Consider the following 27402-nt stretch of genomic DNA (forward strand, 5'->3'; position numbering starts at 1 on the left):
ATCCAATTTCTGATTTCCTGGCATGTTAGTTAATCTATGATTTTAGTTTAATACAGTTGCATCTAGTTTACGATTTTCGGTTAATTATTCTTTGAGGTTAGTTCAATGCAGTTGCATATAATTTTTTTATTTTCCGTTAATTGTTCTTTTAGGTTAGTTCAATGCATTTGCAGCAAGTTTTCAATTTCCCATTAATTATTTATTGAAGTTAGTTCAGTGCAGTTGTATCCATTCTTCGATGTTTTGTTAATTAGTATTTGAAATTAGTTCATTGCATTTGCATCAAGTTTCCGATTTGTCATTAATAACTCTTTGAGGTTAGTTCAATACATCTGCAACTAGTTTATTATTTATGATTATTTATGCTTCGAGGTTAGTTCGATGCAATTTCATCTGGTTTCTTATTTCCCCTTAACTATTATTTGAGGTTATTTCAATGCATTTACATATAGTTTCTGATTTTCCGCCAATTATTCTATGAGGTTAGTTCAATGCAGTTGTATTTAGTTTTTGATTTCATGTTAATTATTTTTTGAGGTTAGTTCAATGCATTTGTATCCAGTTTCCGATTCCCTGTTAATTATTATTTGAGGTTTGTTTGATGCATTTGCATACCGTTTCAGATTTCCCGTTAAATATTTTTCAAATATTTGCATCCGATTTCTAATTTCCCATTAGTTATTCTCTGACATTAGTTTAATGCAGTTGCATCTAGTTTCCCCTTTATAGTTAATTACTTTTTTAGTTTAGTTTATTGTATTTTGATAAAATTTCTGATTTCCTATTAATTACTCATTGAGCTCAGTTTAATGTATTTGAATCCAGTTATTGATTTCCTTTTAATTATCCAATGTGGTGTGTAATACTAACTTTCTACTGATCCATCTGTAATGTCATTGCAAACATAACATAAAAATAAATTATGTTTGATTTACTATATGGGAATATGGGATCATCAAAGATTATCTAATTCCCGATTTTTTGTTAATTATTCTTTAAATTATACCTGACTCACTATGTGGGATCTTCAAAGATTATCTACAAACAGGTCCTGTCATATTATTTATTCTGAAAAACATATGCAACTATATATACAAATATTATATTGATCCCTCATCCAAATTTTTATAACATGAAAACCCCACGTACTCTCCATTAAAAAAAAAAAATCACCATTGGTAAAACCCTTCAACTTCATTTTGTTGTTTAATAATAGAAGTTTGATTGAAGTTTTGTGAGATTGTCTAATAAGCTACTTGAATAGCAAGGCGTTCATAACCATACGAAAAAAGATAAGAAAAACACAATTTTAAATGCAAAACTATAATTATCGATACATTTCCACAACATATAACACAACTATATTTTGATATTAGTTAAATGCATTTGCATCCAGTTTCTGATTTTCTATTATTTATTTTTTGAGGTTAGTTTAATGCAATTGCATTTAGTTTCTGATTTCTTGTTAATTATTATTTGCAGTTAGTTCAATGCATTCCAATTTTCAATTTTTTTGTTAATTATTCTTCGAAGTCAGTTCAATGCATTTGCATCCAGTTTCTGATTTCCCGTTAATTATTATTTGAGATTAGTTTAATACATTTGCATCAAGTTTCCGATTTCTCATTTATTATTCGATAAGGTTGCATTTGCATTTAGTTTCTGCTTTCCCGTTAATTATTGTTTGAGGTTAGTTCAACGAATTTGCATCTAATTTCCGATTTTCCGTTAATTATTTCTTGAGGTTAGTTCAATGCATTTGCATCTAATTTATTTTTTGAGATTAGTTCAGTGTAGTACTGGAGTTGCATATGGTTTTTTATTTATAGTTAATTATTTTTTAAGATTAGTTCTACGCTTGCATTTGCATCGTGTTTCTAATTTATAGTTAATTTTTTTAGGTTAGTTCAATACAGTTGCATCTAGTTTCTGATTTCCCGTTAATTTAATCTCTAAGGGTTAGTTCAATGCATTTGCATCCAATTTCCAATTTCCCGACAATTATTTTTTGATGTCAGTTCAATGTATTTGCATCTAAGTTTTGATTTCACGTTAATTATTTTATTTTATTTTTCGATAACCAAACATTAATTATTCTTTGAGGGTAGTTTAATACAGTTATATCCATATTCCAACTATCCATTTATTACTTTTTAAGATTAGTTTAATACTTGCATGTGCATCTAATTTTTTATTTTCCGTTAAATATTATTTGAGGTTAATTCGATGTATTTGCATCTAGTTTTTTGTTTCCAGTTAATTGTTCTTTGACGTTAGTTTCATGCAAGGCCCAAAATATCGCCGATATATCGTCGATATATATTATTTTTTGGTACACCAACATCGATATATCCGATATATATCCACCGAATATTGAATCATTTTTTTCCCGATATATATTGGAATTTCCAATATAAAACTTTATATCGCCGATATAAACGATATATGTGATATTTATGATATATATCGTTTGACTTTTTGACCATTTTTTAATATAAATATCCGATATTTTTTATATTTTACAATATTTTTTTACCAATATTTTTGATATTTCCGATATTTTAGATAGTTTGGACTAATCACAAAAAAATAGATATATCCGATATATATCAGTTTTTGGGTATACCGAAATATTAACCAAATTTGATATTTTGGGCCTTGGTTTCATGTAGTATTATATATATTTTAAAATATTTGTCATTATTGGTTTGCTGTTATTTTTTTTTTTCTATTATATATTTTGTGATGTTATTTTTTGTATAATTTAATTTTCCACATGTAATTTGTTTTGGTTGTGTATATAATTTATTTAATCCCAACTTTCACTTTAACTAAATCTATAGTTATATAATTTATTTAAGCCAACGCCCACTTTAACTAAATCTCGTTATTCCGCTAAAATTGGAAATTATAAAATTCAGAAATTTAATTGGAATATGTCGTAATTATTGTGGTCGGAATTGTGGTTTTTGAAATTCTTAACTATAACTAAATGTCTATATCCCATAGTGGATGACACATCAAATTGATCAAACTTTATTTTTTAGGCCCATATATATAGTGCATACAATACAATTTTATTTGTTTTGGGTGTACACTGTTACTTATTTGATGATTCGTTGATTTTTTTCTTTTTTTCCAATCACATATGTGGTTAACAAATGTATAAAGTAAATATTCAAGCAATTCAATTCATTTTTACTTTTGTTTTTTCATAGTTTCATTGTCATTTTCCAGAAAAAAAAAAAAAAAAACTTTGTTATGTTAAATTTCACCTGAGATTAGTGTAGAAACTATTATTTGTAGCGTAAAGGTTTTAGAAAAATCGTTTTTGGTTGAAACTATTGTTTTTAGCAATTAGTTTTCTGTCATAATTTTTTCCCGTAATTAGTTATATTGTTTAGGAAAAGTTTGAGACTCTGTGAAACTTTAGATGAGATTGTTTCTTTATTTATATCATACTTTTTTGTAATTAGTAATAGAGTTTAGAAAAAACTGGAATCTCGATCAGTGTGAGTACTTTAAAAAATAGATTTAGATTTTTTTTTTTTTTTTTCATAATTAGTGTTAGAGTTTACAAAAAAATTGGAAACTCTATGAAGCCTTGAAAAATAGAGCCAAGAGGGTATATCTATAATATATATCTAAGGATTAATATTAAAGCTCCTACATGGGTTTTTTCGAACTCTATTAAAACTCAACGTCATCTCATATTTAAACGAGAATTTATCTCCTATTTTAAAGCTCTCACAAGGGTATTTTTCGAGCTCTATTAAAATTCCACGTCATCTCCTATTAAAACGGGATTTTTTGTCCTATTTGAAAAACTGAAATTTCCATCCTATTAAAACAAATTCTAACACTTCTAATTAAAGCGGGAATCATTCTCCTATTAAAATGGAGAATAAAAATTTAACATATCTAATTAAAACGGAAATTATTCTCCTATTAAAACAGGATATTTCTCCCAATTGAAAAAACGGGTTTTTAAAACTTAATTAAAACTTAATTTAAAACAATTTGTTATAAAATTAAAATTGGTTAGCGACTATAACGGTAATCCCAATTTTATAAAAAAAAAATCTAAAATGTTTTCAAAAGAGCCGGTGCATATGCACGGGCCTACAAACTAGTATATATATATATATATATGACTGTTAATTATATAGAGTATGTTACTTGAATTTTCTTAAGATTACAGATTTGACGATGACCTGAAGTTACCTTTGTGGGGTAAAATGAGCTCCCAACTTTCAAGCACCCATTATAAAAGTAATAATTTGAACTAGAATTAATGTTCAACTATTGTATGGGCATATATATGTCAAATTATGATGAACGCTTGATTGAGTTGATTGAGTTATGTACTATATGAGGAGGACTAGACTTGACTAGGTGATTAGAGATCCGATATCGCCATTTTGACGGACTGCAAAAATTTAGTTGAAATTTTGCAACACAGGGAAACAAGTTTATTATGGGGAGCTATCTCAGTAGCACGATATTTATGTTTGTACTTTACTGTCGGATGTCTGTAGTTTTCATTTTATCTATAGAGATTCTAATTTTATTCCTCATGCACTAGCTAGTAGGAATAGGCGAGCTCATATTTTTTTTAATTTTGAATCCTGCTACGACAAAATCTATGATTCAGTTATTTGTGGATGATGTAAACTCAGAAAACTCTTCCTGGAGTGGTCTTCCTTTTGTCTAAAAACAAAATGATGAATAGACCTAGTGGATTACTATCAGTGTTGAGTCCAGCCAAGAGTGGGGCAGCGGGCTTTAAGTTGAGGAAGATAGTAGGCCCAGAAAATTGTTTTGCAATTTGGTGGGGCTATTTGGAGCTTTCCCTCCATGGAACGTCTGCCTTTTTGTTCCACTGTATGCAGCCCCAAATAAATTTGATGACCGGATTCTGGTCTCTCAAGCCTCAGCCCTCAAGATAGTAAGTGATCATTACCATTTCAAAGCTCGCTCATATTCTCATAGCCTTCATTTCTTCCAAAAAAAACACACCATGCCACGACACTGTAGGAATTGGATAAAGGTCATAAACCCATAATAGCTTGTATCTGATTGGGCTACAATGTTAGGTCAATTCAAAATCACAAATTTAGTCCCAAACACATAAATTGACCAATAATTTAAGGGTGAACTAGTATTACCCCCCCCCCCCCCACTAGATGGGAAATTAGGGTCTCCCCCCTAAATACACACAAAAAAATTTGGTCAACCCACTTTGACTTTTTTTTTGCGTGTATTTATTTAGGAAGACCCTAATTTCCCATCTAGGGGGAATCCTAATTGGCTCATCTAGTGGGGGGTAATACTAGTTAACCCATAATTTAATTTCGGTTTTAGGTTTGGTTGACCAATAATTACAGTTTTGTGAAAAAACGAGATGACATCAGCATCTATCATTAAAAATTTCGCTATAAGGACATTTTCGGGCTGACGTCAACAAATTATTTTTTATTAATACCAATTACGATCTTTTCTAATCTACATGCAAACACCACTATATATGCATTATATGCATTGCATGTGTATGCCAACATGTAAACATCATTATGTATGTGTACATATGTGCATGACATACATGCAAACACTACTATGCATGTGTATACCACACATGCACACACCATTATAAGAAATGAAGCTCAGCCCCTTGGTTCTAACTCAGTTGAGTATAAACTCTTTCCCATCGGCCCATACCACATAACCTCCATATTATTTAGGTCTCGTTAAATAGCCTCACTATTTTCCTAAAAAGAGATAAAATTTGGTCTGTTTTTATTTCCCAACCATTTTATCTTATTTTATTTTTTACCCTTTTGGGATTAAAAATTTTCCGACTATATGTAAATTTATTTTTACATAGTTATATATATGTAAAACTATATTTGCATAGTCATTGGAGCTATACAAACTTAAATTTATATAGTAACTTTTGGAATTGAAAATTTTTCGACACCTGACAAAATATATATAAATATATTTTTACATAGTCATATATATATGTAAAACTATATTTACATAGTCATTGGAGCTATGAAAACTTAAATTTACATAGTAATTTTGTATATTTAAATTTTTTCGACACCTGACAGAATATATGTAAATGTATTTTTATATAGTCATATATATATATAACTATATTTACATATATAGTTACTGGAGCTATGGAAACTTACATTTACATAGTAACTTAATCTATGAAAATTTAAATTTAGAAGAGTGTGTTTACAAGTCTACAAACAAAATAAAAAACTATGCATAATAAATTGTTCTCACATAGCATTTCTTTGAAATTGATCAATCTAACATCTGACATAACGAACTCATATAATTTTATACGACCTGTTAAAATATATTTTTACACAGTAGATTATTACAACTGATATCCGACAGAACTAATCTATGTAAATTTAAATTTACACAGTAACTTGATCTGTGAAAAATTAAATTTTCATAGAGAAAACAAATCAATCATAACTTATGCAAAATTATTTGAAATGAACAACAGCGCAAAAAGATTTCATATTCGAATTGAAAAAAACTTGACTTTCATATTCAAAATATTCAAATAAATTTCATATTTGAATTGAAAAAGTAGACAATTCTCTGATCCGGTTTTGAGTGGAAGAAACAAAATTTTCAAATCTTGATATTGTTTCTCAACTTTGATTTGCTTTAGTGGAAGAACAACAAATTTCAAAAGAAATTGATTGAGATAAAGAAAATAATAATTTCATATTTGAAAAAAACGAAATAATGAGAGAAAGTGAGAAAATAATAAGAAAGAGAGTAGTGGTATAATTTTTAATTAATTTGTTGTTGTAATTTTCAAATTTGTAAAGAAAAATGAAGTTTTCAATGAGAGTTGTAAAACAAGATAGAGAGAGCTAGAGGAGAAGAAGAAGAGTTTGTTTTATGCCATTAAAGTAGTTTTGGGGGCATTTTCGTCAATGTTGTGGGGTTTTAAAAAACAGAGAGTTTTAGTGGGTTGGTCCGGTGAGAGGGAGGGAGGTTTTATGGACCAAAAATTAGATCAGAGATATTTTTCCCAAAACCTGCACAACATTATGCGTGTGTGTAACAAACATTCAAACACTACTACCACACATGCAAACACTACTACCACATATGCACACACCATTATGTATGTGCGCAACAAACATGCAAACACTACTACCACACATGCACACACCAGTATGCATGTGCTCAAACAAACATGCAAACACCACTATGCATGTGTGCAACAAACATATAGATACTACTACAACATTGCACACACCATTATGCATGTGTGCAACAAACATGTAGACGCTAGTACCACACATGCACACGCCACTATGCATGTGTCCAACAAACATGTGTCAACAAACATGCAAACACCACTATGCATGTGTACAACATGAAATAAATAAAATTTATCCTATTAGTCATAACATAAAATATGAGCTAGCTAATGGTCAAAAATAAAATTGAAAAGTCACGTGTGATTTTGAATTAAACGATAAAAACTTAAATGAGGGTAATATCATCTTTTAAATGTGGTTAACCTGTTTTTCGTTAAGCCATAATTATTTGCCGATCCAAACTAGAAACTAAATTAATCCTCAATTCTGTCCTATGAGCCTTTTCTCTGAATTCAAAATTCACAAAAAGCTTGGTCTAATCCCAGCCCTTTGACAGCACCAGTGTTACTTTGAAATTTGATCAATGATCAATCAAAGTGCAGTTTTGGCTTAAAAACTGAGCAACACAAGTTAGTATATTGTTTTCTCAGTCTCTTCCCAGCTCCCACTTTGTAAAAAGTAAATCCGTTCAACAAAAAGTTGTTTACAATCCATATGCGCCCACAGGAAGGAAAGGAAGGTTCCTTCCCCTTTGCCTGTTTAGACTTTTGGAGCTTTGGAAAACAACCAACTCAATTTTATATTGGAGAAGTTCACAATACAAGATTCATCGAGTAGTAGACAATAATACTGAAAAGTGAATAAAATAGTAGACTTGACATGAATCAGATTGAGAGAGAACCGTGGTGACATGGTCATTAGTCATAAGAAACCGATCATGGACACTAGCTCATCTATCCAGAAATTCAAATTTGATATAGATATCTATCAAGAGTTCAAGGCACGGAGATATCTTTACTACACACATACTCTAACGCATCATAAATCTAGCTAATACTGAGACAGATCGGTGAAAACTATATATACCTTGGAGTGATTACTGATTTACAGCTGATATCAGCAATAATAACCCTGATGTGGGGGATAGACAGACTTAACAAAACATATGATCTTTTACCAAGAACAAAAAAAAAAAACAAAAAACATATGATCAAATGATCAATGTGAAAACTGGAAAAGATAATGTCATTTGGCATATCGGGGGTGGATATCTATCAAACTATTGGTTCATACTTCATACACACATCCCAAAATATATTTTCCATCAACCATACTCGCTATTCTGAAAGTGGCCCACAATTCCTCATTTCCTCCTTTCAAGGAAAGATTATGGTATTTCATACAAATCCACCATCAACCCATCAACACCTAGACAACCATGTTTCTTACAATGTCAACATCAACGAATTAGGTAATTAACAATAAACAAACAACTTCTCATGTAAAAACATCCCTATATATGGATCAGAGAGTGCCCCTTTATTTCAGTCAGTGAGAAAGAAGAATATGGAGATCCCTGTAATTGATCTCGAGGGTCTTAATGGTGATTTAAGCAATAAGACAATGGACCTTCTTCACCAAGCTTGTGAGAAGTGGGGTTTCTTTAAGGTTCGAACAATGAAAAATCTTTCTTACTTCTCAAGTTCCCTTTCTTTCTGAACTATCTTTTTAAGGTACTAATAGTTTATTACAGGTTTCGAACCATGGGATTAACGTCGAACTGATGGAGAAAGTGAAAAGATTAGTGAACATGCATTATGAAGAGTACATGAAGGAAAGCTTCTATGGTTCAGATATTGTCAAGGGCTTGCAAAGTAAAGAAGCCATTAGGGAAAAAGATTGGGAAAGCAGCTTCTTCATCTGGCATCGACCAATCTCTAATCTCCACGAGTTCACCAATTTCTCAGAAGACCTGTGGTGAGTTCATAAAAAAGATTGCAGTGTTCTATTTCTGAATTAGTGGAAAACCTTAGTTTGTATATAATTCAGCAGAAAAACAAGGTACGCAAACTAGAAGATTGAAGTTCAGTATGAGGACAGCCTCTACTACCTGCTTTGTAACTTCACAACACTGATCCTGTGACCCTAAATATCTGACTAACAGACTTCCATTGGTTCTTGCCAATCTTTCCTTAAAAAAACTGATCATATGACTACATGAGTATCAAAAAGATCCAATAATTGAAGTAATTCTTGAGAAACACATCCTTGAAAAAGGTTCTCGTGCGTCTCACTAAACTATGCAGTTCCCTCATCTTGACAAGCATAGCCACCTAGCACAATCAGTACAGATCCCTTCAGGCCGGTTCAGGACTTCGATTTAGATAGGAAGTTCAATCCAGGAGACATTATTCCTACTGAATGAGCATGTTAGACAGTTAGTATAATCTGTTCATAAGATTACCGCAATCATTTACACTGACAGAGTATTCTTTTGTCGTCAGATTTAAGGTATAACTCCAGTAAAGGAGTAAAGGGTTTTAGTTTTTTTTCCCAAGATACCTAAAATTACTAATACCCTGCATCTATCCTTTGCGTAAAAAATGCATGCAAGAACTTCTAATCGATTAAAGCCTTGCAGCAAAGCAATGGACGAGTACATTAGCCAGGTATACAAGTTAGCAGAGAAACTTTCAGAGCTCATGTGCGAGAATCTGGGGTTGGAGAAGGACTATATAAAGAAGGCATTCTCAGGACCTAGAGGCCCTTCTGTGGGAACAAAGGTGGCAAAGTACCCTCGATGCCCTCAACCTGAGCTTGTGAAAGGACTTCGAGCCCACACTGATGCGGGTGGGATCATCCTTCTACTCCAGGATGACCAAGTCCCAGGTCTTGAATTTTTCAAGGATGGAAAATGGGTGGAGATACCACCCTCAACAAATAACACCATCTTCATAAACACAGGTGATCAAGTTGAGATACTGACTAATGGCAGGTATAAGAGCGTGTTGCATCGTGTAATGGCTGATGAGAATGGAAGCAGGCTCTCGATTGCTACATTTTACAACCCAGTTGGAGATGCAATTATTTCTCCAGCTCCTGAACTCCTATATCCTCATAGCTTAAGCTTCCAGGACTACCTCAAACTTTATGCCACAACCAAATTCACAGATAAAAGCACTAGGTTTAAATCACTGAAGAAGATTGCTGGCGGACAGGCTAAACTACTTGTCTGATAAAATAATTGTCACTTGGCCCAATGTGTCTTTTATTGCTTGGAGCGTCCTGAGTACTCTTTCTTAATATTTAATGTCTTTGGTTCCCTCTACTTTTTGAGTTCTTTCAAATGATGTAGATATTACTCTAATGCATACCAATGATATCATACATCCTGAATGTCAAACCTAAAGTTGAAATCATCTTTCTTCACTTTGTAATTGCGTCATTATTACGTAGTAGTCTGAACTACTTATTATTAAAAATGGATCTCTTAAGTATCATGTGCAAATCGACATTGTGGAAGAAGTGTGATTAGCAGATCAAGACATTCATCATTCAAAATAATTAGGTTAAGAAATCACATCACCTTGACGAGTAACCCAATAACATTTTTCCACATTTTTCCACGAGACGAATGTGAATCTCGGATGGTTCTGACTTCTGAGCGTCCAATTGGATCATTCTTTATGAAAAAGTTGTTTGACCTGAGAACCACTAAGGTGATCCCTAGCCTAATTTATTCAACTCCACAAAATGTAAACTGTAAGGATGCACAAGTGTATACTGTAAGGATAATAAAGGCTACTGGTTACATCCATGAGCAGATAACTGATTCGTAGAAACCTTGTCTTTTTGCACTTATACGATTTAAAACTCATGCCAAAGTTTGAGCCATGGCTCACTGACTCCTTATCCACAAACAAAAGTCAGCTAATGCTGTTTAGAGTATTCTCAGTTACATTTGTCAAAGCTCATAACTACTGGAACTCTACAAGTATCTATAGTACATTAGTACCAAAATGAGCAGAAATATTCAGTGCATTACAATATAAAATAGGCCATGTTTGTGGGAATGCAAGTCAATACCTAATACAGTTAGGAATTATTTAAATTGATTCATTAAACTGCACTGTTATATATATTTGTACAGAAGATATCAGAGCATGATACATTTAGCAAACTCACAAGCTACACAGTTTTGATAATATTGATTTGGTCATGAAAGTGTTGGTGCGCTCAATGGACTCAGTCAACAAGAGTTTATGAGACCTCAATTGCGCCTCACATTTAGTAACTAGAGATAACAGAAAGTTACCAAACTTTAATGATTTTGAGTACTCGTAATCTAGTTGCTGAACGACGGAGACAAGACGATCAACTGTATCCTGAGTTAAATAAACATTATGATTCAAGATATTCTGAAACAGAGTAAACAGTGATTCCGTCCATACCAACTCATCCGTCATCAACCACTGGTGGCGAGGAATGTAAACCAGTCTCCTTCTTTCATGTTCTTTAGATACCAGCTTCTGGCAGAAGGAAGAAACATGAGGTGGATGCAAGCATTCTCTGATTATCCTTGTGACTACTTCGCATATGGGGTTGTTGATTCCATCCTTACAAAGCAACAAAGGAAACAAAAGTGCATCGACAGAAGCTTTCTGATGGAGCTTGCAGAACTCAATCGTAGCTGACATCAGCACACGAGATGCCGGTCCACTAAGAACCAACATTTTTGGTAGTATGACCGCACATAAAACCTGGCATTGCCATAGAATGTCTTCTCCTTCCCCACTTGTTAAATGAGATAACAGAATTGAAGCAGTCTCATCATCCGCTTCCCAAGGTTCAATAAGACCCAAAACAACAAACGGATAACCACCTCCTCCTTTTCCATCGGGGAAACATAGTCGGCGAATCTCATCTGCTAAGCCTATAGTTTTAGATGTAGACTCAAAACTTACAACTTCGGTTTTTAAACAGGTAGCTTTCCTTTGAACTTCATCATCAATAGGGACATTTTCAATATAAACACTTGAACTTTTATCCTCCATTTCTTTCCCTTCTCCTTCAACTTCCATCAAAGAATTCTCATCTACTTTCTCATCAACAAAACTACTACTCAACTTACTTGCGCGCAATTCATCGCAAATTATAGGTAACCATGGAAGTACTGAACTAGGGGCATTATTCAAACTCTTTAACCAACTAGGTAAAGACTCAAACTCTTCTTCAACTTGATCAACATCACAGTCTTCCAAACTCATACCAGAAACCCAATCATAACTTGAGTCAGACACTACATCAAGCAAGTTACAAGCAGCTTTCTTCACCCAAAAATCAAGTTCTTGATTCTCTTTCAATATATTATTAGCAAGTGAACATAATTCCTTTTTACAAAACCTCCTTCTCTCTACTCTTAAAAACGATAGTATCCTCATTTGTACTGCATTGGGTAAAGTCTGAATCCACATAACACTAACAATGAAACAAACACAAGAAGTTTAATACATTTTACGTAAATGATGAAAATGAGAAAAATAAGAAGTTGGGGTTTGTTTAAAATTACCTTTTGGAGTGATGGGCTGGTAATGAAGTTGAAGTTGGAGTTGAAGAAGAGTTGATAATGGCAACATCTATGGGTTTTGAGAGGAGAGAAAGAAATAAACATGTTGATGTGTTGGTGGTGGTTGTTGAGGAGTTGAACGGGTGTTGAAACCAAAAAGAAGCTTCGGATTCTGGTGTTGGGGAATTGAGGAAGATGTTGAAGAGTGGAACCCAAGCTTCCATGTTTTTAAAACCTCGTACTTCGAATTTGTTCCGTTGCTACTTAAAGCGTGTAGAATTGGGCCTGAGGCTCGTCACAATCAGGCCCATGGATCTTACAGTCAAACATTATAAGTTATAAGAACAGACAATGTCGACCCATGAAACATTTTAATATGGGTATGGCTTGTAAGGGCCAGAGACCTAATTCGACCCCTCATTAGTGAAACTAGATTGATACACGCACAACGTGTGTTTTGCTTAAAGAATTGAAAGGCAATATCATCAATCGACTTAAAAACAGAAGTACAATAGTCAACACAATGACTTTGTTTAAAGGATAGAAAGAGAATATTGTTAATCGACTAAAAAATAGGAATATAATAGTTAAAACATGGACAAAAATATTTAGAGTTATATTAAAAATATATTATTTTACTATTGCGGGACTGTAACTGAGGATCACAATTTTTATAATAGTTTAGATAGTGAACTAGGCGGGAGCATTTGGCGTCAAGATTTAATGCGCTAGAATAGATTTTTGCACGGTTAACACATTACTAAGACTTATTAGATGATTGGTTTAGCCATTCCATCTAAATGAATCATCATTTCATATTCTCATCCAATAAATTGAAAAGAATTTAAAGGAAGGAGGGGGGACAAATAGAATAAAACAATATTTGGGTCTGTTATTGTGTTACTGGCTGGCTACTTGCCTACTTGTCCAACAATGAGAACAAAAGAGTCCAATGGGCTTACATGGGTCCAATACAAAGAAATGGGAACGTCTGACGTCGTACTTGTGTCACGCACTTACCCTACTCATAATCTCATAAAGGAAAAAAAAAAAAAAAAGAAAAAAGAAAAGGTTTTGGCCTAGAAAAGAGTTAAAGATTTGAGCAACTAGGAATCATGAAGAAGAAAAAGGAGCCGGAAGTTAATGTACTACCATGTGGAAAGAGTTATCCCTTTGAAAGTAAACTATTTTAGTATGTTCAATAGAATCTTATTATGCTAACTATGATAATATTTATGTGTTAATTTCAAACTGGCTTAGATCGTTTTGTACTTGTTATTGTTTTTAAAACTTGTCGAGGTTTGATTTAACATATTTGTGGGTTGGATTGTTTGTTTTTGTAGGAATCTTCGGTTATAATGATCTCTCCTCTCAAGAAACAAACGCTGGTATGAGACTATGAGCTACCTTCCGAAATTTTAAAGCTTTAAACGTTTTCTAAAGACTATGTTTTACGTCGTAGGGTCGTACATAAATAGCCGAATAGTTATATTCTCCAAATCGATAAGATTGATCATACTATATTAGAGAGGGCATGGCTACTGCAAAGTTTACCAGACAAGGAAATGGTCTTGGCTCAAACTTTCATGTTTGTCGAAATATTGACTAGAATAAGCAGTTAGTTTTCTTGCTAATCAGAAATCAAATTCTAAGGGCAAACAAATTCTTGTAATGGGCCGCTAGGACTTATCATTAGAGCTGATTCAATCACAAAGGGGCATGTGCATGTACTCATCAGTTCAAATCATTTCCCACCAGCTTAAGAATTTAATGTGTTTTTGTGCAATACCAAACTATTAAGAACGCATCATAAAATTGAAGTACCCTTTCTAATGAAGTTTTCTTCAAGCATATTTAGAATTGTTTCCAGTGATACTAAAATCTGTCATCAAAAGTTAAATGATCTCCCTTTAGCTTTTAGCAACGTACTCGATTTTTTGTTTTTTATACAAAAAAAACTCGATTTTTTTGTTTTTGGCACCATTTCGGGCTATACTTCATCATGTTTATGGATTCATTGGATTGCATTTTGGTTGTGCAGTCTTGGCTTGAATGTCAACTGTTTTATCAAGTCTCTCTGAAGGAATATGCATTTAGAACTTGTAGGGCCTGCTTGATAAAAATTCCCGCTGACATCATTTTCTTTTGTCTTGAATTCTTGTCAGTAGATATAAGTTATGGAATTTGTTCAACTGTTGGTTAAGATGTGGAATTTCTGATTTTATGTATCTAGAAAGTGAATATGGTCTAAGAAATGATTTGTTTTTTGGAAGTTGTATATTGCATGTTAAACTATATCTGTTCTTAAAGCACTAGTGTTATTAGTAGGTCTGAGGGTCCAATGGAAGCACACGACGTGGAGGAAAGGGCAGATGAGGAGAGAGATGGGAGACTTGAGTGAAAGAAATTCAAAGTTTTTTGAATTTGGGGACAGAGAGATTAGATCTGGAGGGTCACATGTGGGACAGATAGAAACAGCCGGCGACAGGTTGGATACTTTGCACCAGACAGCTCACTATTTAAATTGTGGGTCTTATATAGATCCTTTGGCTGAGGTAAAGAACTCCTCAGGCTTTATTAAATAGGCCTCAAGCAGTTCAGACTTACAAGGGGCAGCCCAAGTTAGCATGGCACCGAATTCACATCTAAACCAGCAAGGGGCCTTTTAGCGAAGGGGACTTCCTGGGGATGGAGTAACACATATTCTGGATCCAAGTTATGTTCCTGGTTCTATGAGATCACTTTCTCCACTCTCCCCTCGGATATTTTGATATGAAGAGGAAACACACCACCGACCTGTGAACCAAGGTTTAGAGGAGCCTCTCTTTTATCATCCACTTGCAGAGCCGAGTTTTTAGCAATTTAAGCAGTTTAGAGGCTCCTACTTTGGCAAGGGACAGGGAAGAGGCTGAGGCTCTATTGGACAGGCGTATAGGGCCATCAGCTGTCTTACAGGGTATGTGTTCTCTTTATCAAAGGAAGCATAATGGTGATGAGCGGGTTGTATCAAGTCCGGCGCCAGAAAATCTGATAGAGGAGGGAAAACAAGGACATGATGTTCCTTTGACTGATCGAGACTATGTTTTTGAGGGAGGGTACAATTCCTTTTTAGATCCTCAGACAAAGAGAACCATAGAAAAGGTTTGGGAGCATATATGGGAGATTTGGCGGAAAGGATGATGCATGAAGAACACTTTGATGAAATTATGGGAGAGAAATTCGATGAGGCTGCTCCACCTTCACCTTCACCTTCACAGGTTTTAGAGTCTATTAATGTTGTTTCAAAGATCCCTTCTCCTTTCTCTCCTATATCTAATCTTTTATAAGCTTCCTAATAGTAGGACTCCTTTTTTTTTTAATTAATGTGGGTCATCGTGATCTTCCTTTTACTGTGCAATCAGGTCTTTCCTTTCTACCCAGTCAAAGGCTAGCATTCGAGTCCTATCTTTCGAAACAGGGATACATCCAAATATGTTAACATGGAGGCACCCTCGCTCACCATGGCTCAGTCTGGGAAAACTAAAGCATTATGGAGACCGAGTAATACAGCCCATTATTACCGAGCATGAACACAATGAATTTGGTGCGACCTCAAATCCCATGTTACAGATGGTTAGATTCTCCGAGTCTGATTTGGTGTATAAAGGAGCGAATCGGTTAGACGGGTCAATCCTTGTGAGTCTAGTTTGGGTAGTAGCCACGAACAGAGGGAGGGTGTTTGGTTAGACAGGGTCAATCCTTGTGAGTCTAGTAGTTTGGGCAGTAGCCACTAACATGGAGTGTGGTTTGGAGAATATAATGGAGGTTCTTCCATTAAATGCTTTGCATCCAGTAGACTGGGGTTTGGGCCTTCATATGCTTCATGAGTTCAACCTAGCTTTGCTAGGCACTATGGTGTTTTGGGAGGAAAGAGAGAGTTTGTGGAGGAAGGTTATTTCGTCCAGATTTGGCGAGGATTGTTTCGGCTGGGCTAGCAGCCTCGTGACCACTCCTTATCAGACCTCAAGAATCGCCCAATTTGTATGGGATCTAGGTATTGATGACAGTCAATGTGGTGACACTCACATGCAAACTTGACTCTATTACTTCTATGAGACCGGACAAAGATAATCTCCCTTGGTATATTGCCAAAAAAAATGGGAGTTTTTCCACAAAATTCTTTTACTTCGAGCTTCTCACTCTTCGCCCCCCTCCTTTTCTCATTGTCTTTCTTTTCCAGCAATTTTATTTTGGGTGCTAAGGTCCCTTCTGAGGTCAATTTCTTTGTTTGGTGTGCTTCTTTGGGTCGTACATTAACTATTGATAACCTTCGAAAGAGACACTTCAAGATTGGGACTGGTTGGAGCGAAACAAGAAACAAGAGACACTTTGAAGGAGTTGAAGTATATTTGGAGGTCATTATGGTCATAAATGGCTATCTATTTTTCTGGTCTAAGGTGTATGAGGAGACACAAGGCATTTTTTTTTAGTACTTTGTGTGTAGATGGGAATCATTAATGTTTCTGATTCCGGTGTTTTTCTTTCCTTCTTCTTGTTTTGTAGTAGGTTTCGAATTGTGGCACCTATGGAACGATCTTTTATGTTTTTTATTTTTTATTTTTGTTACTTCTTGTTGGATATATAGTTTTTCCATTATCAATATATGTTATAATTTTACCGATCATAAAAAAAATTGGTGCAGGTGTTTTGCTAAGACAGTTAAGAAATTTGCTAATCTATGTTAATGATAATAGGGTGAGTTCGAAATGCTTTGTGTTATTGTTTTGATTTTTGGTATATTTTGTTCATGTAGTTATTTTTTATAATTTGATATAACTTTTGATTTTCTTACTAGGGTGAGGACAGTAAAGTTGATCTGATGTGGACTTTCCTGAAATTCGAAAAGATGCATCCGAATTTGCTTTGCGAATGGTATAGATACAAGAACGATTTCCCTAGAGCAGTGTTCTTATATGTCTCTATCTCAAACTAAAACATGTATTCATAAGAAAATAAATTAGTTAACAAGAAAATAATAAAAACTAAAGTACATAATGGAACGCTCTTGTTTCAAGGCTCAAATGTTTCACTCTTCAACTTTATCTTCTGGCTTGTGTTTGTTATTTTTCGAACGAATTTGGTGTGTTGAAAATATCTGGATCTTCTTTTAATTCTCTTCATTCAAATGAAATGCAAATTTTGTGCCACGCTTGTGATTTTCATTAAGATTTTGAACTTTGTGTGTTTTATGCTATGTAGTAGGTCGACCGTCTATACAACTAACAAACAGAGATCTTAACCCAACTACAACCTATTTTTATGGGATAGGTTTTGTTGTTCTTATTATAACCCTTTACTATCTATCTATTTTTACTCTATGGAGTTTGTTTATTTAAGACATTCTGCGCCTTGACCATAGGAACATTCTAATTTTGCAAAGTCGAGGGTTAAGCAATTTCTTGGGTAGTAGGGTCTGAAAGCTAGAGAAAAATGTCCACACCAATTCTAAAGTATGGTAGATCCTTGGATTTGCAGTTAAGGGATCCAAGTATGAGGCCAAGACACAAAAAGAGTTTTATTATTAACTGAGGAGAAATCAATAGTTGTATATTTTCTAATATACTTGTTGGGGATGGTCATATGAACTCCACTTAAAATGACTCCAAAGTTACTCCACCACTAAATACAATGGATTAGAAGCTGATTTTTTGTGGAGATGTTCTCCGCATGATAGAGATCATCCTCACAAAAAATCAGTTCATTTGAAAATATACAAGCTCGTAAAGGAGGATGAACTCACTAAAATCTCAAACATAATTTTTTTGCTTCTATAGTAATATGATTCGTCATGCTTTAACTCAAGAAAGGCATAATTATATTGGTCAAGGGTCTGCAATTAACTAAACCCAACCCAACACCCCCACCCCCAAAAAAAAATCTTTTGGCAAAACAACACTAGAGGACTTGGCTTATGGCATTTTTTTGATGGGGCTCTGTTATGCTATAGTTTTTTGAAGGTATTCTCCCTGTTTTCCAGTGCCAATACTTTAAATTTGGATTTTCTAGGGTAGTCACATTGTATTGGTGTTTGGGAATTTTTTGTTTAGCAATATCTTCCTAACAATTGGAGATTTTTTAGAGCCGTGATAAAAGGTTAGCTGTCTAAGAGAGGTTTGGGAATATTCTTGCTTAATAAGCAAGCAATTGTTACCTATTTCCTTTCGTATGCATGCCCTGGATACATTTTAACTAACATATTAGTGACTGCTAACATAGTAGGCAATTCATGCTTAATTAGTTTGAAGCCTTTCTTTGTTTGATTCGTAAGATTTTGCTTTTCAACACTTTCCACATCTCAGTATCTCTTCATTATTATTATTATTATTTTTTCTATAATAATTATTATTTATTTATTTTTTTCTACTTTTAAAACTTTAAGGGACTCGGATTTATGATCAGCTTTGTAGATTTTCCGTCGACTTGGCCGTCTCTTTTCTATGGAGCATTTGTCACGTTGTCGTAGCCTTGAAATTGGTGGAAAATATTAATTCATATTGCACGTCAACTGCTGTGTTGCTTAGGGTTCACTACAGTTTGGCCAACTTTGTACAATATAGAGGCCCTTCTCAATTATCATTCTCACGGCTCCTCCTATTGCTCAAATTATTCCTTTTGTATTGATTTAATAGTGTTCCAAGTGCTTAGTAGTCCAACTTTTAAACGAGATCGTAAATACCATGTTTAAATTTCATCATTTAATAATTTTAATTATATTATCTGTAACATTTTTTTTATGCTAGGTCAAAAAAACGACAAAAGGATAAAAATGGGAGAGTAAAACTGCAGAAGGATCAACATGTTTTCTTTGTATTAACTTTCAGGCTTATGTATGTTGAACTCAAAGCTATATTTTTAACGAAAACCTAATCAAAGAGCAAAAGGTGGGTAGCAGGGGCATTGTTAAAGCTCTTGAATGTTCTTGGAAAGTTGAATACATGGGCACATAAGTGTTCAAGCCGAGAAATTCTTTTCTGCCTGTGCCTAATTTTTGTAATTTACAACCTCTGACCAATGAACACATATCTACATAATTTTTACAGCCTTAATTATATTTCACAATGACATTGGAATCAACAAAAACTAACATCATATTAATGTTGTACTTTCATTGCAATTTTTCCGTGTGATTGTATTTGGTCAACCTCTGAGCCCAGTACATGCTGTGGTGTTCCTTATTGCAGCCTTAGATGTTTTTTAGAATGTGTTTACAAGTCACTTGCCATTGCACCTGTTCCATTTTATAATTGTATGCATTTCTACTGTCACCCCCCCTAGCTTTTGTTCCGGTCTTTGCTTCATATCTAATCTCTTAAAAATTCCATTCAGTCAATCATTGATTACGTGTAGATTATATGATTTCTTATGAATTTTTATGGCCTCACCTACTTTAAGGTCTTGCCTCTTTGTTGAGACTTGAATATTGGGATTATCAATATTGTTCAGGTGTATATGGTCAAGTTATTGGCCTTTCACATTCTTAACATGATCTCTACAACCTCTTGAGGATTCGATCTAGCACTTATCTATTTCATCTGAGAGTAAGAGTTCGCAATGAAATCCTTGCAGATTTTTCAGCTAGCGAAAAAAATTGAGAATATAAATGACCAGTACTGGACACTCACTGTGCGCAGAGGAGATAACATACAATTTTCTCCTCTTGGACACTAATATTTGTTAGTGGACCAGTTTCACAAGTTTTGTGTGGGTGAGTGTTTGGTGGTAGGGGGTTTGGGTTGGGTTTTAGATTGTTGTGTGCTACTAGGGAAATAGCTTGATCTTCTTATATATATTTAGTCAGAGATTCCAGAGGAAGAGAAAAACCTTGGCACTCATGATCGCCTTATTCATGTTTACCATTTCACCACACATAGCTCTCAGAATTGGCTGGCAATTTTATATATCACGCACTGATCAAGATCCTATTGGTACATTTCCAGTGAAGTTGCACTCTCATAATTCCAATTGTTGGATGATCGAAATTCTTTTGTCTTCAAAAAAATTTGGTGAACCATTTTTTTTATCATTTGTGATGGCAAGACTTTAGCTAAAGTTAAAGTGCACATCCCTAAGAAATTGCAAGTACCATACGAGTTCTTCAAGTTATTTCCTTCATGCGCACAATTCATAAACATTTATGGATTATCTTACTCTGGTGCTTAGAAATATTGTGTTGCACAAGTACTTTCTAGTTTAATTGGTAAAACTTTTGGGTGATGATACCAGAGGTTTGGGGTTTGAACCTCGCTACACACAATTGAGTTACTGATCTCTTTAAAAACAGGTTTGCCCACACATTTTTGCAGGTGTTGACTAGCAAAGTTGGTAAAACCTTTGGCTGATGATACTAGAGGTCTGGTCTGGGGCTCGAACCCCGCCAGCATCAAAGAGTTACTGATCTCATTTAAAACAGGCTTACCAATAAAATAAAATAAAAAAAAATTAAAATTTGTTTTCTGCAGTTCCTCTCAAAGTCAAAATCCAATTCAATCAATCTACATAAACATGAAAAAACACTAGTTTGAATTTTTTAAAATAGAGTGAAAAATTGAGAGAGAGAGGGAGTGAGAACTCACCGTTGGTGCTTGAGAATTATTGATAGAAAAAGTGTTGTGTTGAACACTCCAACGATTGGTTGACAAAGACATCGATCTAAATCTTGATTTTTGGGGAGATTGATCTCAACGTCATGAATGTCATCATCTAAATTTCTAACTTAAGATGTAAATCGACAGCCTAGAAAACTTGAAAGCACCAAAAAATCCCACAAAGATTTTTTGGTGCACGACAAACATACTTGTTAGCATAGATGGATCTAGGAGGGTGCGTGTGGGGGCGGTCGCACCCCAAAAGATTTGTAAAGTCACATAATTTGAGTTGCACGACTGGTATTATTTGGTTGCTCTCTTCTTGCCTCCACTAGTGTTTCTATCCTTTTCGCTAGCATCTTTCCATGCTTTATTCTTGATTTATAGAATATGTAGGCTACTTAAAGAGGAGCTTCTAAAGTGTTAGCTTCTCTGTTAGGGTCTCTTTAAGATTTATCAGTTCTTTAAGTTTTAGGAATTTCCTTCACCTTCGAGATTTTAGGTGAAATACTAATATTGTTTTGTCTCTCAGCTGTGATTGGTAATTTTGAGCTAGCTTTAGAGATCACAGGATTGCGTGGTATTTGAAGTCAAAACATTTTGTTGGAAAGTTGTTTATTGATTGCTTGAACTTCTAGTGTGTAGTCACTGGTATTCATTGTCATACCGGAAATACGATTTTTGACTTATAAGAGAGCTATTTTTATAACTATGATTAATTTTCCGGATTTTAAAATATTCACAAGGATGACTGAAATTTATGCAAAGTTGATGTTTAACAAAATGTGTGAATGTGACTTATATTTTAATGGATTATTAATTAATTATTAGTAAGGATTAGGGTCAGAACGAAGTGTTTTGTTGTAAGAGTAATTATCATTCATTATACACAATGTTATTTAGTGTATATATAAAATGGTTGTAAGTGTTAGTTTGATTACTTGTTAAATACGTAGTTTGATTAGTTCACCTTTAAGTTTCTTTTCTCCTAGTTATGGCGAGTAGGTAGCAAATCCGTTAGTCTCCCATGATGGACGAGATCCTAGTTAAGTTGTTGTTGGATCATACTCTAAATGGTATGGACAGAACGTCAAAGAATGGGTGGGAGATTGAGACCTTTAAAGAGGCGGCTAGGGAGTTGAATCAACGATTGAACTTATCAATTGGGGATGACAATGTATGTTCTAGGATGAAAACGTTGAAGAGAGATTACATAACTATCAAAGAACTTGTCGAGAGTACTGAGTTTGGTTTTTCATACAACCAACAAACCAAGTGTATTGACGCTGATCGTCAAGCATGGGATGCGTATTTCAGGGTAATTTACTTGACTATCTTGTAACAAATTATTACTATGTTTATAACCATAGCGTGCTTGTTAGAAGTTGTTTATTGTTATAGGCACATCCCGTAGCGAGGCACCTAAGAGGGAGGATGTTTCCCTATTTTGCTGAAGTTTGTGTAATTTTTGGGAATGACTACTCACATCATACTCTAAATGTTTGTGAAAGCCCATCACTCCTACTTTAAGAATATCTCGCTCAAGATGCTCACTCCATGATGAATAACTTATCGGTAAATAACTTCATTCATTGTTGAATTTCACCCCATCAATTTCTTATTCCGGGTGTTTCTTTTATAGGTGTGGATAAAAACGTTGTGGGGCAAGGCCCATCAATTGCATTGAAGGTGAGATTAGTCCTTTTTTATTCAAGAAACTGTAAATGAAGAATAATATGTTCTATCTTTATGTACAAAATCTTGATGCAGAATAAGGCAGCGGAGATTTCAAGCCAATTGAAAGGAACATCCATATTTCTTGTAGGTAAGTGTTATTGTTGGTGTATGATTCATTTAACAATGTGCATATATGTAATGGGTAGACCATTTGGTTATTAATGTGTTTGATTTTCTGTAATCAGTGATAGTCTGGTAGAGCAAGCTGGTGGTGGTGAAGCAAGCAGCCAAATCTTTCCGAGAGAAAGATGATAAAGGATTCCTTGAATCTGAGGTGACTTTCGCCTCTCTCAATACCATTTGCTAGAAGATTTTTACAGGATTATATACACTGTACGTAGGTTTGGCATCTGATTAAGGAATATACTGTGTTGCAACAATGTGTTATAAGAGTGATGCTTATATGGCAGACTGAAGTACTGAGGCAACTATCATCAATGGGGTGTCTGGTGATATGCGCTGGAGATGGTGCAGTTAAGAGCTCAACCAATTTGTAAGGATATACTGCATGAGTGTAGTCCTCTGTTTTAGCCATTTTCATGGTTAAATCTACTTGCTACTCTGCTTTAGTTTAATGTTGTTTAGTGCCTCTACTGTATAGGTCCTTCATGAGACATGGTATTTCAATTTGGATAGATATTCCAATAGTTGTACTAGCTAAAGAGGTCAAAGAAAGTGGGTGATGTTATATTCTGATCCTTCAAAGGTTAGATTCACCCAAGCTTATTGTTAACTAACTCTATCTTCATTTCTTAAGAAACATGATATCCTTACTAATATGAATATCCGTACAAGTAGGGTTTGTGTGTTTTGTAAAGCGTCCTCACTTTTGATGCAAGAGTAAGGAAGACTTCCTCCATACTAGACTGCCCAGAGTCCCCAAGTCCAACGTCAAGCCCTAAATTCTTTGTTTTGTTTTACTTTATCCTATTGTTGTTGGTTTACGTGTCGTTAACTAGTTGGGTTACTTGTTGAGCAAACAGAGATCCCAAGTTTTCGTTAAGCTAGTTTGTAAAGGTTGAAGTTGTGATTTTTTAGGGTCTGCGAAAAAGTTGTATTTCGGTTTATTTAGGGTTTATTGTCTATAGCTTGTGTTTGTAATTCGTTTCTTGCTTCTAAATAAATTTGCATCGGTTTTCTGTTCCATCTTCGAGAATTGTGGTAATTTCTCTCACGTCATGTTCATTTAACCACCATACTGTATTTACAATATGCAGGCAGTGGCTAAGGTAACTGAGCTGTATGAAAGAATGAGAGCTAGTTATGCAACAATCTCACTTCAAAGTGAGTACACTTGATATTTAATACTAGACCGAACAACATTTTGTTATTTAATACTCTCTTGATTTGACAGAAGTAGCTTCTCAATTGGGCTATGACGACACGGATGGAGTTACTATAGAAGACATGGCTATGGAGGTGAAGAAACAACCACAGCTTCTTACAACTGTGAATAAGACATGCAACTATACAAAACTTCTAATTAATCGTGTTTCATCTAACCATGGGATTACTCTCCGTCTTAATCTTGCAATGCAGGCAGTCAGAGAGCGAGATTGAGAAACTAACAAGAGTAACGAAGATGATGGAAGCCGCTGCAAGACCATTTTAACCACTGCAAAGCTTTTCAAGAGCCAAATTTCCATTTTGAATGCCAGTGTAGCTTTGTACCTATAACCAGAGCAACCGAGTTTTTAGTTCTTGCTTAATGGGATTTTGGTCGTGTTCCACGTGGTTCCGTATGTGGAGGTTATACTAGCCAAAATCATGTCAAATTCCATGTCGAGTGTGAGATATATAATGTTTTAATGGGTCGTTGGTTGGTCTTGGGTTCAACTTAATTGGAAGCTAGAAAGATCCGTATCATCTGTCTTTGGTCATGAAGAAAAAATGAGCACCTATTGCACCATTTTTCTATATGGAAGTGATGCTCGTATTACTTTTGACAATTCCGCCTAGATAAACTATTTAAGAACAAACTTCTTGTTAAATGAAATAGGAAACCATATGTAATTCCTAAGATCTGAATTAGAAGTTGCTTTTCTAATTTTGTATCTGTCTCTTGACATAAAACAAGGAAGATTAAGGAATCGCACACCCAAAAATCCGAATGGTTATTTTCATGTAACAATTTACATGGAGTTTTATTGAACTTGCTTGGTGTCAAGGTACGGAATGGATAGATAAGATTTTGATGTATCAGACGGGGTAGAAGTATTGAAATTCAATTCACCATGTAAGTACTTAGGTGGCTCAAGGGAAATGCTTACAAGTAGGTTAAAGCTTCCATTTGAATTTAGGAGCCAAAATGTTATCACTATTTGTCACGATTTATTTCACCATATTGGAGATACCCAAGCCACAGTGTTATCGCTAATTGTCCCAATTTATTTGTCGTATTAGAAATACCAATTTCCTTCCCAGGCAATGAAGAACCTTCAAAGTTATAAGTTTGTGAGTTAATGTCTGACCCTCATAAATGGTCCATATGACATTATCTAAGTTATAAGTTTGTGAGTTACTGTCTGGACCCTCATAAATGGTCCATATGACATTATCTGATCCTCCTATTCTGTGGCCTCGTTGGATTAATTGTGTGAAATGGGACCAGTTGAGCATGTTCTCTGGACATGGCACCTAGACTGGACTATTTATATATCTGCAGGCTTAGCTCGGGTTTGTAGCTAGGGCACAAAATGCTTAACAACACAACGTCTCTATGGACTAGCTAGGCATGTTCTCTGGACATGGCATTCAGACTGGATCTTTCATATATGTAGGCTTAGCCCTGGTTTGTAGCCAGGGCACAACATGACATGTGGGCCAAGCCTCACTGTAAGCCCGTAATCAACTGAAAACAAGGCCCACCGGATCCCACATAATCCGGAGGCTTTGACTCTATTAAATATACCTGAAAAGTAGGGATAAAGATCCAGATCCAGAGATTCTCTAGGTTTTCGGTGGTTACATATTGAAGAGTTTTCAAACAGAACTACATTGAAAGCTCTATACTTCGTAGACTTTCAGAGACTTGATCCCTATGGGGTATGTAGGCATCCACCAAACTAAAAAGTGGTTTAGTCTCAAACATCCAAACAAACCATCCCATTACTATCATTATAATTCAATTGTGTGTGTCATTATGTGGGTTGTGATATTCAGAAGGTAGATTTTTAAGAGTGTCTGGGTAGATCTGTTTTGCTTCAATTTTTTCTCCAACATCTTTTAGCACAGTCTATGGGGATTGAACCCACGACCACATTCTTCTCTTTTATTGAATATCACAATCAATGGCTGCTAGTAGATCCAACAGAAATCAAAAGTTGGTTGACACCAGTCAGGCTCTAGAAATTGCACAAATCCTCCCTCCTAATGCCGACAAAGACAACACATATTCTTGGCGACGAGGTTCATGCTCGAAGATCGCATGCACGTCGATTCCCTCATAAAAATTTGGGCCTTGACATGAAGAAGAAGATTTGGTGGAGAACTTGCGAATTACTGTTCCAGCAGGGGAACAAGATGCAACTAGGGATACTCGAGTCGTCATGCACAGAGACATATTTGAATTTCCTAGGGCAAGACCTTCGATGTTGCCTTAGCGTCTGCAACAACACCTTGGGCCTAGGTCGGGTGCTATTTCCACCCAATCTGGACCATTCATATTGCCTAGGCGTTTGCAAGGCCGCCTTGGGCCTGAATCGGGCCCTCAGGATCTGAGCAACAATGCTCACCCATTTGATGAAAAAACTCTAATATTTATGCTGCTCAGGCTGACCAGAGAAAACGATCAACTTAGGAGAAATGACAACAAAAGGCCTAGGGATGAAAATTCTCAGCAGGAATCTTCCATACCAAGGGAGAGCATGTCTCAAAAGGGAGGCATCATCCAAGGAGCCATGCCTCTAGCCGCACCCAAAACCACAGAACTCCAATTGTGGAGCGTTTAGGTGGTGCTGACGCTGTACTAGGACTGGTTTGTAGCCCACAACGTCATCAAAGCAGATCAGTATCAAGACGTTCCCAGTACTCCAAGGAATGATCAATGTCAGTTTCCAAATATTCCTCTTCGGATCAAATCGATCTAGAGTGTGACATGCAACTCTCTCGCAATCCGGTAGCACAGAGAGGACAATACAAACCAGCTCGAGGTAATAGAAAATTTGATCGTAGTCTTGGAGGTTCAGATTCCTCAGAATCCGGATACAATGGTTCGAGGAACACTCGCCGGAGGGCTAATGGAGGTTATCAAAGAGCTGGAGATAGAAGAGGTAGACAACAATGGGCCAGAAGCCACAGAACTGGAGCCCTCCATAATTCTGTGGGTGGT

General features: G+C 35.1%; 3 protein-coding genes and 1 pseudogene across 7 annotated transcripts; 3 read left to right on the forward strand and 1 right to left on the reverse strand.

Moving 5' to 3' along the window:
- Positions 1 to 8450: 8450 nt before the first annotated feature.
- On the forward strand, positions 8451 to 10564 carry ACO1 (ACC oxidase 1). The gene is made up of 3 exons (XM_086603646.1): positions 8451 to 8813; positions 8899 to 9122; positions 9787 to 10564. Exons 1-3 carry the CDS (start codon positions 8712 to 8714, stop codon positions 10379 to 10381), a joined length of 921 nt encoding a protein of 306 aa, XP_086459772.1. The 5' UTR covers positions 8451 to 8711; the 3' UTR covers positions 10382 to 10564.
- Positions 10565 to 11228: 664 nt separating this feature from the next.
- On the reverse strand, positions 11229 to 13035 carry LOC147512065 (fanconi anemia group E protein FANCE protein). Its single transcript, XM_086603645.1, has 2 exons — positions 12715 to 13035; positions 11229 to 12623 (listed from the first exon to the last, which is right to left on the reverse strand). Exons 1-2 carry the CDS (start codon positions 12933 to 12935, stop codon positions 11327 to 11329), a joined length of 1518 nt encoding a protein of 505 aa, XP_086459771.1. The 5' UTR covers positions 12936 to 13035; the 3' UTR covers positions 11229 to 11326.
- Positions 13036 to 13729: 694 nt separating this feature from the next.
- On the forward strand, positions 13730 to 22834 carry LOC147512066 (uncharacterized). Of its 4 annotated transcripts, XR_015219595.1 has the most exons (6): positions 13735 to 13890; positions 14055 to 14099; positions 17393 to 17445; positions 17546 to 17622; positions 22328 to 22653; positions 22737 to 22834. XR_015219595.1 is itself a non-coding variant. In XM_086603649.1 (5 exons), exons 1-5 carry the CDS (start codon positions 13855 to 13857, stop codon positions 19615 to 19617), a joined length of 351 nt encoding a protein of 116 aa, XP_086459775.1. In that variant the 5' UTR covers positions 13730 to 13854; the 3' UTR covers positions 19618 to 20315. The 4 variants fall into 4 exon arrangements, 2 of the variants coding, with proteins under 2 accessions (XP_086459775.1, XP_086459773.1); XM_086603649.1 differs by lacking the exons at positions 22328 to 22653; positions 22737 to 22834 and adding an exon at positions 19491 to 20315 and having other exon boundaries at positions 13730 to 13903; XM_086603647.1 differs by lacking the exons at positions 22328 to 22653; positions 22737 to 22834 and adding an exon at positions 19491 to 20315.
- LOC147512067 (putative inactive shikimate kinase like 1, chloroplastic) lies at positions 22366 to 25122 on the forward strand (annotated as a pseudogene). Its single transcript, XR_015216062.1, has 7 exons — positions 22366 to 22643; positions 23258 to 23346; positions 23483 to 23565; positions 23674 to 23778; positions 24290 to 24356; positions 24427 to 24491; positions 24616 to 25122. The product of XR_015216062.1 is annotated as a putative inactive shikimate kinase like 1, chloroplastic (transcript).
- The last annotated feature ends 2280 nt before the right edge of the window (positions 25123 to 27402 follow it).

Source organism: Coptis chinensis, chromosome 3 (genome assembly GCF_015680905.1).
Source record: "Coptis chinensis isolate HL-2020 chromosome 3, ASM1568090v1, whole genome shotgun sequence".
Lineage (NCBI taxonomy): Eukaryota > Viridiplantae > Streptophyta > Magnoliopsida > Ranunculales > Ranunculaceae > Coptis > Coptis chinensis.

Coding starts and splice junctions, on each gene's coding strand:
- ACO1 (XM_086603646.1), top strand. CDS start 8,712: ATGGAGATCCCTGTAATTGATCTCGAGGGTCTTAATGGTGATTTAAGC. Junction 8,814..8,898: donor AGAAGTGGGGTTTCTTTAAG/GTTCGAACAATG, acceptor AGTTTATTACAG/GTTTCGAACCATGGGATTAA. Junction 9,123..9,786: donor AATTTCTCAGAAGACCTGTG/GTGAGTTCATAA, acceptor AAAGCCTTGCAG/CAAAGCAATGGACGAGTACA.
- LOC147512065 (XM_086603645.1), bottom strand. CDS start 12,935: ATGGAAGCTTGGGTTCCACTCTTCAACATCTTCCTCAATTCCCCAACA. Junction 12,624..12,714: donor CCAGCCCATCACTCCAAAAG/GTAATTTTAAAC, acceptor TTTCATTGTTAG/TGTTATGTGGATTCAGACTT.
- LOC147512066 (XM_086603647.1), top strand. CDS start 13,827: ATGAAGAAGAAAAAGGAGCCGGAAGTTAATGTACTACCATGTGGAAAG. Junction 13,891..14,054: donor AAAGAGTTATCCCTTTGAAA/GTAAACTATTTT, acceptor TTGTTTTTGTAG/GAATCTTCGGTTATAATGAT. Junction 17,446..17,545: donor TCTATGTTAATGATAATAGG/GTGAGTTCGAAA, acceptor TTTTCTTACTAG/GGTGAGGACAGTAAAGTTGA.